General features: G+C 43.1%; 4 protein-coding genes across 4 annotated transcripts; 3 read left to right on the top strand and 1 right to left on the bottom strand.

Moving 5' to 3' along the window:
- The first annotated feature begins 1,006 nt into the window (after positions 1-1,006).
- EAF01_004489 (uncharacterized protein) lies at positions 1,007-2,980 on the top strand. Its single transcript, XM_038912743.1, has 2 exons — positions 1,007-1,936; positions 2,000-2,980. The coding sequence occupies exons 1-2, from the start codon at positions 1,306-1,308 to the stop codon at positions 2,926-2,928; spliced, it is 1,560 nt and encodes a 519-aa protein (XP_038772427.1). The 5' UTR covers positions 1,007-1,305; the 3' UTR covers positions 2,929-2,980.
- Positions 2,981-3,529: 549 nt separating this feature from the next.
- Positions 3,530-4,736, top strand: EAF01_004488 (uncharacterized protein; the record flags this gene model as incomplete). The annotated part of the gene is made up of 2 exons (XM_038912742.1): positions 3,530-3,925; positions 3,984-4,736. 2 exons carry the CDS (start codon positions 3,530-3,532, stop codon positions 4,734-4,736), a joined length of 1,149 nt encoding a protein of 382 aa, XP_038772426.1.
- Positions 4,737-5,397: 661 nt separating this feature from the next.
- On the bottom strand, positions 5,398-6,132 carry EAF01_004487 (uncharacterized protein; the record flags this gene model as incomplete). The annotated part of the gene is made up of 1 exon (XM_038912741.1): positions 5,398-6,132. The coding sequence occupies one exon, from the start codon at positions 6,130-6,132 to the stop codon at positions 5,398-5,400; it is 735 nt and encodes a 244-aa protein (XP_038772425.1).
- Positions 6,133-7,631: 1,499 nt separating this feature from the next.
- EAF01_004486 (uncharacterized protein) lies at positions 7,632-8,106 on the top strand (the record flags this gene model as incomplete). The annotated part of the gene is made up of 3 exons (XM_038912740.1): positions 7,632-7,736; positions 7,805-7,960; positions 8,056-8,106. 3 exons carry the CDS (start codon positions 7,632-7,634, stop codon positions 8,104-8,106), a joined length of 312 nt encoding a protein of 103 aa, XP_038772424.1.
- Between the last annotated feature and the right edge of the window lie 1,913 nt (positions 8,107-10,019).

Below are 10,019 nucleotides of genomic sequence, written 5' to 3'. Positions count from 1 at the left end.
TAATAAGTGGTATTATATAGCATGCATGCAACATCAAGGAAACAGGAACCGTTAGTGGAGGCTCTACCCCGGATTAGTCAGGTGGAGCTAAAGTTTTGGGACGTAAGCGGGGAACGGGTTTCATAGGGCTGTACAAGTCAGATAAGGTTATCTTGTATATATGTGAATCGATGTGTCCATGAAATTACTTTTCTCTACTTCCATGGCCCCAAACATACTGCTGAAGATCAATGTTGTGATTGAAGCAATGAATTGTTCATGCAGCGGACCTCAAAATACCACCAATGTACTTACTCATTGAGTAGCAATGGACCTAATTTGATTGGAGCGGAGTATTCATGGATCCTGATATCGATAACAGCGGTGGATCGAAAGATTCTGTGCTCTGTACTTGAGTACCGTTTGAAGCGAGGTGAGCGGAAACACGACCACAATCTGTAGATATCCGCCTGGAGTTCATATCATATATGTCCATCTAATAAGCTTTCGGGTACATCAGGTTCAAGTTAATCTTTCGCTGGATCTAGTTCCATTTTATCCTCGGCATTTGTCAACACTGAAAGTCAGCATAATCTTTTCCAATACGTTATCGCCGGCTCGTCACGTGCGAAGCTCTGATGAAGCTATTACGAGAAGCGACAAGATAACAGCTACAATCCTTCTTCCATGGCCAGATAAGAATTCCTCAACTCATTCGACACTCAATCTATATGCATCTTCACGTCAACCAACGAATTTCCTTGATTTCCTTTTGCATGTCTATCTATGGATTTACAAATGCCTCAATAGCATCTTTCAAGCTTGTTCATGCATTTTTGGCGTCAAACGAAGCTGCAAGAAGCCTCAGCAATGCACATTTCCGTCCCCGTGTTCCATTACTTGTATATCTTTGGTTTAAAGTTTTTGATAAATCTATGATGGATGAGTTCTGATCCCCTCGGTGTTTGTATGGGTCATAGATGAAGAACTTCTTACAGCCGATAATTTGTCAATTGGTAATGATGTACCTGCATATCTGTGGAGGGTGGTCTGTACTGTATTCCCTCACCTCCTCTTGCCCGATGTTCTGATGCAAATGTTCTGTCATTGTATCTTGTGAATCGGTGGCAATGCCGATATCAAATATGCATCTCAATTCCCACACCAAATAGGCAGTGATGCTCAGTGTTTATTTTCCATCCCACCTTCTGATTTATTTCATATTTTATCTTCACTTTCGTGAAATGGGCCAGTAGTAAACTTGTTCTTCATTTATTTTTCCCCCAGAGATTTCTTGGTACTCAATAAGGTGGCTGGCTGTACACAATGAGTGACCAAAACGATTCCAAGTCATCATGGCTTTCGAAAGTCTGCCGACCTTCAGCCAATACCTCGCCAACGTCCACCCCCCCAAACGAACAATCTTCACTTCTCCCTCGATTGACCGACGTAGGAGAGACTTATGAGCTGGAAGACGACGGTACAACTCCAACCAAAAGATGGCTTGCCGAATTTCTCCTCCTGTTACGAGGTTCGGTTCCTGTTATTCTCGCATACGCATTGCAGAACTCTCTTCAAACAATCTCAGTCCTGATAGTTGGACAGCTAAGTCCCGAAGCTCTAGCGACTGCAGCTTTCAGTTACATGTTTGCAATGTCTACAGCATGGCTTATTGCGCTTGGTGGAACTACGGCTTTAGATACATTGGCATCGTCATCCTTTACTGGAAGTAAAAACCCTCACGATTTGGGTGTATTGTTACAGCGAGGTTTCTTTGTTTTAACTGCATTTTATATACCAGTTGCTATACTATGGGCTTGCTCCGCTCCAGTTTTCAGATTGTTGGGACAGGAAGAGTACATTTGTGTTGATAGTGCTAGGTTCTTGACTGCGTTGATACCAGGTGGATTAGGATATATTTACTTCGAAGCTATGAAGAAGTATCTACAAGCACAAGGTATTACTTACTACTCTCCACTTTCTTATCTTCACTGTTACCTGTATCTAATTTGTTGTACAGAGATCATGCGGCCAGGCACTTACGTCCTTCTAATAACCTCCCCCCTGTCTGCCGGTCTCAATTATCTCTTCATCTACACCTTCAATTTAGGTCTCATTGGCGCTCCCCTCGCTACCGGTATTTCGTACTGGCTCTCCTTTCTTCTTCTAGTCCTTTACTCCCGCTTCATAACCGGACACCAATGCTGGGGCGGCTTCACCATTCAATCACTTCATAACCTCGGAACATTTTCCCGTCTTGCACTTCTCGGAGTTATTCACGTCGGGACCGAGTGGTGGGCCTTCGAAATTGTCGCGTTAGCTGCCGGTAGATTAGGTACCATTCCTCTCGCTGCCCAAAGTGTCATTATGACGACCGATCAAGTAATGAACACAATACCATTTGGAATCGGTGTAGCAGCCAGTTCACGCGTTGGAAATTTGCTAGGAGCAAGAAACGCAAAAGGAGCAGCTAGAGCGGCTAATGTAGCGGCTTGGTTGAGCATGATTATGGGCTTGCTGGTTTTGATTGTCCTTATGAGTGTGAAGAATTTCTACGCGAGGATATTTAACGATGATTTGAGAGTTATTAAGTTAACGGCGGAAGTCATGCCATATGTTGCTTTATTCCAGATAGCAGATGGGCTTAATGGGAGTTGTGGAGGAAGCTTGAGAGGTATGGGGAGACAGCATGTAGGTGCCGCAGTCAATTTTGTTAGTTACTATTGCGGTGCGCTGCCATTGGGTATCTGGCTCGCGTTTCATGGATGGGGATTGGGAGGACTATGGGTGGGTCAGTGTATCGCGCTTTATAGTGTCGGTGCACTGGAATGGGTTATTGTTGCGTGGAGTGACTGGGAAGGTGAAGTCAAGAGGGCCTTTGGAAGAATGGAGGTAGAGGACCGGATTGAGACCGGAATCGAGGGATTGGATGTGAGGGAGGAAACCTAATGGATACTTATTGCTGTAAGATTGATGGACTTGTGAATAGCATCGCCATATCGTTATATTAGCTTTTGATAGAGGTTTCATATTGCATATAAAAACTTTCAAGAGCTCAAGCAGTACAAGGGTATCTCAAAGACTGTTTTCGCTTCTGTCGATATACAACAGCAGCTGCCTGGAGGAAGGACGCCATGAATAGATGATCCTAGCTAGTTCAATTTGATCTTGGCTTCTATGGCTAAAACTCTCTCTCTATATTGTTTGATGAGGCGCTGCTGGATTGTATCCCGAAGATGCTGTCGACAAGTAGCTTTGGGTTAGGGCGCAGAGATACCATCTTACATCCAGACCTTTCGGTGGTTGCTCGGTACAAAGCTTAGACTTATTGGCCTAGAATTTCAGACACACACATTCTTCAGATCACCAATAGCGAGCCTCTCGATTCTGATTGGCTCAAATAATTAATGAGTAGCTCCAACACTAAAATGATGGCGCAGGTTTCTCCATATCACGTGATCGTCATCAATCAAGCCGATAAGACGGCGAGCAAATTTATTTCGGCAAAATTCATATTTCGACTATCTTCTCCTCACCACAAACCTTCAACATGCCCAAAGCAAAGAGTGGCAAGCGCAATGCTGCCGCTGCTGGCACGCCTTACGAAAAGGCCGCTGCATTAACCAATTCATTCAAGCATAATAAAGATTATGGACAACATATTCTTAAGAATCCTGGTGTCGCAGAGGCCATCGTAAAGAAGGCGAACCTCAAACCTACAGATACAGTCCTCGAAGTCGGTCCAGGTACAGGAAATTTGACTGTGAGGATATTGGAAAGCGCAAAGAAAGTCATAGCCGTCGAAGTCGATCCTAGAATGGCTGCAGAAGTCACAAAGAGAGTTCAAGGAAAGCCAGAACAGAAAAGATTGGAAGTTCTTTTGGGTGATGTGATCAAGACCGAGCTGCCACATTTTGATGTGTGCATCAGTAACACTCCTTACCAGGTATGCTTTTATCCATTTTGTTTCTTTGATTTTGAGTGGAAATTTAACACTCGAACAGATTTCATCACCACTTGTCTTCAAACTCCTCTCCTTGCCAAGCCCACCTCGATGCAGTGTTCTCATGTTCCAGCGCGAATTCGCTCTCCGTCTTACTGCACGCCCAGGTGATTCACTTTACTGCCGATTGTCTGTCAATGCGCAATTCTTCGCCAAAATTACACACATCATGAAAGTTGGCAAAAATAACTTCAGACCACCCCCACAAGTCGAGTCTTCTGTGGTTCGAATCGAGCCCAAAACAGGCAAAGAGCGTCCAGGAGTCAGTTGGGAAGAATGGGATGGCATGCTGAGAATATGCTTTGTTAGAAAGAACAGAACTATGAGGGCTAGTTGGCTCGGAATGAAGCAAGTACTTGCAATGTGTGAGAGGAATTATCGAGTTTATTGCTCAACGAACAATATCGCTCTTGACGAAACCCCAGTCGAGGATGAAGACGAGGATATGGACTTGGACGATGCCCCAATAGCTGAGGAGGGAGAGGAAGAATGGGGAGGAATGGATGTGGAGAAAGGTGAGGAGGTTTTTGATGAAGAAATGCCATCCTTCTTTCAGGAACTCAAAGGAACCAATAAGCCTAAAACCAAGAGCAAAGTACCCAAGACTCGAGTCGCAGAACTCGTTCGAGAAAAGATACGCAAGGTTCTAGAAGACGTAACTGAGTTAGCTGACACGCGTGCCGGAAAATGCGATGAGAACGACTTTCTCAGATTGCTGTTTGCATTTAATGAGGAAGGATTGCATTTTTCATGATTGCAATTTAAATTTTCAGGGATGGGTAAAATGGTGTTTATAGTGTATGTAGGCATGGAGTTGGTGGTGGGGGGTTTACATGGTTCACATTTGATTCCCTACAAAGTTGGGATTACTGCATTTATGATTATCCCTATTTTTGCTTCTTCATGGTCTTCAAGAGTGCGGACTACAGTCCGACAACCAGAAGGTTTCGACCTCAGAATCCAATCAAATAGTTTCAAACCGTTGAAATCCTCAATGCACTCTATATGCTGCACTGTTTGAAACACGTAGGTCTTACATCTGAATTGTCAGTCTGAGCTTTTAGACTCACTGTGCCAAAGCAGGTCTTTGGGTGCCTGAACAATGCTTCACATACCTAGGTTCGACATGTTTGCGTGAATCCTTCTTAGCCAATCTAGGCACCTGTCCATCAAACCCTCGGGTGGGGTGTCGTAGAGATATACTATGAAATTCACATCAAAGAGCGCATCGTGGGAAAAGATTGGTACGGTGTGTTCTTTTGATTAAGTCTTGCATTATCCTAATTTATCCTTCTCATGCAAACTGGCACATCCATTTCCTCCTTCTATTTGTACATACAATATTCTGTTGACACGTTCCAACAGAGACCTTGATATTAAACCACCATTTCACAAGGACAATCGAATTGTCCCCTCTAATTGAGGGTTCCACTACCAATGCATCTTGGGAGTGGGTAAGTGTTTCCGGTGCAAAGACTGATAGTTCCAGAAACCCAGCTCAATCCTCCAAAAGCCTGGCTTGAGTAGCTATCGGCTTGGTAAGTACTGGTGTCTGAGGGCTGGCCAATACATCCGGTGTCAACGTAACCAGATTTTCTAAGAGTGTAAGGGTTGGAGACGACGGCTCCATATTTGCCAGCTGGGACGGTGTATGTGTAGGCAGCAGTGTAGGTAGAAGTCCATGTGTCTGTGTAGGTAATGCCATAATTGGTTTGGAGGTAATCTTTGATGAGGGTGAAAGTAGCGCCCTCAGAGACAGCGATCGAATTTGCGATTGAGTATCCTTGAGTGACAGCGACTGTGGAAGTCGTTGTTCCTGCCTTGACGACGGAGGACATAGGCACGTCCCAGTTCAAGAATTTCTTGTCAGGGTTCTCGCGAATGACAGAGTTAGACTTGCAACCACGCTTGGCTACAGAAGATGGTGGGTTGCCGCCGGAGGTTCCATTGTAGCCTACAAGAGGAGCAGGTACTTGAGTGATGTCGGAACCGTGGTGGAGCTTCCAGAATTCGGCTTTGTCCATGATTTCTGTGCGGCCATCTTGGCCGAAGAGAATGATCTTGGACTCATCCAAGTGGCGGGGAACTGTAGCTGCTCCCACAATGGTGGAGCTCAACAAGAGGCTAGAAAGAAGCGAGGTAATATACATTTTGAAGTGTTGATGATATCAATTGAGGACTTGAGAAGTGTTAATTAGATGGAAAGTGAGAGAGACTGAGGCTGGATGGTTGTTCAAAGTCGCTGTTGAGAAGTTGGAGACCTTATATACTCTTTCCTCGTGGAGATATCCCGAATCTCTTCCTCAACATAATTGACTTGTGGATAATTCAGGCCACTTGGAAAACCTTCAGACTCTCAAGGTAGATTGGGATGAACACTCAAGATAGGAGAATTACATATCCCTCGTAGTCCTCAATCTCTACGAGGTCACCAATCATCAACAGCGTGCACGCTCATGACACAATGAAACTTTTCCCAGGTACCAACAAGCTTTTCCTAAGAAGCAGCCGAATAATATCCATAATGCAATGTTGCCCTTAAGATGACCGCATGATCTGGTAATTCTGCGGCAGCAACCGCAAATAGCGGGATCGTCTCCCTTCACCGTTTCAAAGTTAATGAAATCACGATCATCCTCGTTTTATGGGGAACAAATTTAAACTTAAATTTTTTCTAAGCCTCATGTTCTGCCCTGTGGACCGAAGTTTCTTTTCTTGGCATTTAATCAATTAGAGTTTATGATGGTATACTTCTTCATAATTACCATTCTAGGGAACTTTTGACAGCGATCTTCTCCCCTTCTTGAATGAGATGGCGTTATTTCGGTCAGTGTCTTCTCAATTAGGCATTTCGCCTCATGGTCTTGTCTTGATAAAGTTCAGCAACGTTGATAGGGATGAGTAACGCAATCACGTTTCTGTCATGTAATCATGCCTGCCTATTCGTAAGAGAAAAATGAGGCCAAAATTCATCATTCTATTAAATTCTATGATAACACAATCAATAATAAAATGTTAAGAATCAATAACATCAAATAAATACCTGAATAATTTTCAATCATAAAGATTATTTAAACGTTTAATTCTTTCAATGGAAATGGAACATTTGGGGTTATTGAAGGGCTTTGCCAGTGGTGAATTCCGGCCTGTATTTTCTCCCACGTACTGCGTAGAGCCTGCCAAGCGCAAGTGCCATCAGGGTACCAGTGATGCCTTCATGACAGATGGTTGATCAGTACCGAACTGAGGATGTGGTGGATGATTTCCTGCATCGAATGTCATTTCGGACTCAACGCACCGAAGTTGTCCCAAATATACTGAGCCTCGTAGAAAGTCTAAACGTCGTGGTGACTGCAGCAGATAGAGTATTGTGATAACTTTGTCGTTATACGAAGTACAGGTATCGATCTATCTTGAGACGAATTGTATATCGTAAGGTTTAATATCGGTCTTTGTGCGTAAAGCCTGTTGCGCCGGTCTGTTCCCCAGCCGTATTATTGTCTATATATCCCATACTCCAGAAACTGCATACTACTTCTCTCCAGCTTTCTATTCTATCAATCTTTCAGCTATCTCTACTTCTAAATCACACATCCAACCCTCACTCTTAACTTCCCATATTTCCCAATCTCACTACTCTACAATCAACATGCCTTCCATCCTCCTCAAGACCATTGCTCTCCTCTCGCTTGCCAGCTTCACACTCGCTGACCTTCACTCCACTGGCATATGCGTAGACTACAAGAACGATGCCGTATGTTCCAATCTCCTCACTCCATCCCTCACAATCTACATTATTCAATAGAACTAATCAAAACCTAGATTGTGTACAACAGTGCTGCTACCATCGCAGCTTGCACAAACTATCGTAATAGAAACACTGGTAGTGAACAATGGGACCAATGCCCCGATTGCAACATGATTACAACTGGGACTCCACATTGTCGATCCGATGCTTGGCATATTGGTGGTGATGAGGTAAGCTCCTATCTAATTTTCCTCTTTGTCATGAAAAATATGATGATACTGTTATTTTGGAAAATGTGGAATAAGAGACTAATCACTGTGTTAAGTGGTACTACTATTGCCAGCAAAACAAAGCAGGTGATTCTTTGGCAAACTAAGCGCCCGACGGACGTTGATGGGAGAAAGAAGTGTACTTTTATTGGAGGGAATTCTTGGCGAGCTTTTGGGGGAAGAAGATTTTGGCAATTACTTGTTCAGCGACGCGAAATTTGAATAATTCATGGCACGACGCTATGTGTCCGATTCATTCACATATTGAATGATCTAATCGGTAATAGAGTTATGACTATCATAAGAGATGGAGATTCAAATGATACACTTTTGATCAATTAAGAAATGAGCATGATTATTCAAGTGCTTCTGCAACATACACTCGAAAATGTTGCTCACTAATTCCCTGTCGTTCACTCTCCTCGTAATTTATCCCTGATTAATCTCTTCAATTCGTAAGCTGAAACCAACGATCACCTCTATGACCCGCTGCCAGATCCCCCACAAATCTAAGTCTCGTACGTACTCTTGATCTCGATAATCGTGTGATTCTGACCATAGCTCTCAAGTGTTTCTCTTACGGATGAACCCCTGGATTCACAAAAGTAATGAAAGAGTTGTGACAAGTAATCGCGAATCTCGGTATCGCTGCACTAAAAAGTATTTCTTTCGTATAGTATTGCCTCTGAAACCTTGAAGGGTGTATCAGCTCGATAGACACCAAAAGGGGAAAGAACGAGACACGCGAACGTTAGGATGAGAATAAACATGAATGGCGGCTAAGCCGATTGATTCTTTTTCAACACGGAAGCTTCAGAACTTGAAGGGAGGAGAAGAAGCATTGCATGTTATAATAATCAATGGCGACGTTTTTGATTCCCTCTTTCCCATTTTACTAGTTTATTGCTACGAGCCTTGCTACTTCTCCTATAAAATCTCAATGCTGTAAATTCAACCACCTCTATGGTTCTAGAGTAGCAGAGAGTAGCATTGAACATCATTTTCTCGAGGTCCCGGCATTAGAAATCATCTGCAGCACAATTAAATCAAGTAACAAATAACATTCACTTGAACATGTATCAGCCTCCAATTGCGGTAACCGTTCTCAACTGCCCTCTGGGCTAGACGTGTAACAATTACTGAGAGTTGATCAGTTGAGTAGTTCTAAAGAGTTCTCTGCAGTCAAAAGTTACACAAGGCGTAATCACTAGGAGGACAAGTGGCCGGTGAATCTATGCGCGATAGCTTGCTTGCTAACAGAGAGAACCACAATGCCCATTATTTGTGGCAGTATTTCGATCTGTGAACGCAAATTGAAAATCAACAATAGGTTTCCGGTCATACCGTACGTTTTCGAAGTTGAACAAGGGTACCGACCGAAAACTACTCATTGGCAAATACAAATTATCAAGGAGCAGCCAGGACAAGAAACTTTTCTCGAAACCCTGATCTTTGATCAAGTGCTGATTTAAAGCTCCACAGTAGACTTTAGATAGAAAAGCGCGTACATTCCAAGTTTCTTGATGCAGAGAATATGCTGGATTAATAGTGGATGAATTCGTACCAATATCACCTGTCGGATTCGCATCCACGGGAGGTATGGACAGCTCTATCATGATTGTGAAATATTTACTAAGGAAAGAGATTCAGAGATACGAAAAACTCACAATCAACCGACTATGTAATCCGCAATGACTTTCTCAAAGATACATTACATTCCACAAATCGCTTGGTAAAAAGATACGAAACCGGCATGTTATTAACTTGTAGCCGCGCTAATCAATATCATTCGCGGATATTTGCTTCGTTGATTCATCCTAAACCAAAGACCGATTTCTTGAATCAGGACGAACTAATGGATCTCGGTGTTGTAATTCGTATACAATAGTATTGCTAGGGCTGGTATTGAGAGTGATATACAATACATATACTAATATGTATGATCGTTGATGATATCTACATCTCTAGATGTTATATGAAAGAGGCTGTACTAGAGATATACTGAGATACAGGAATTTCT

This window comes from Botrytis porri (genome assembly GCF_014898465.1).
Source record: "Botrytis porri strain MUCL 3234 chromosome Unknown BPOR_005, whole genome shotgun sequence".
NCBI classification, from domain to species: Eukaryota; Fungi; Ascomycota; class Leotiomycetes; order Helotiales; family Sclerotiniaceae; genus Botrytis; species Botrytis porri.
Note: the sequence above shows the minus strand (reverse complement) of the source record. Positions and strands in the feature narration are given on the sequence as shown.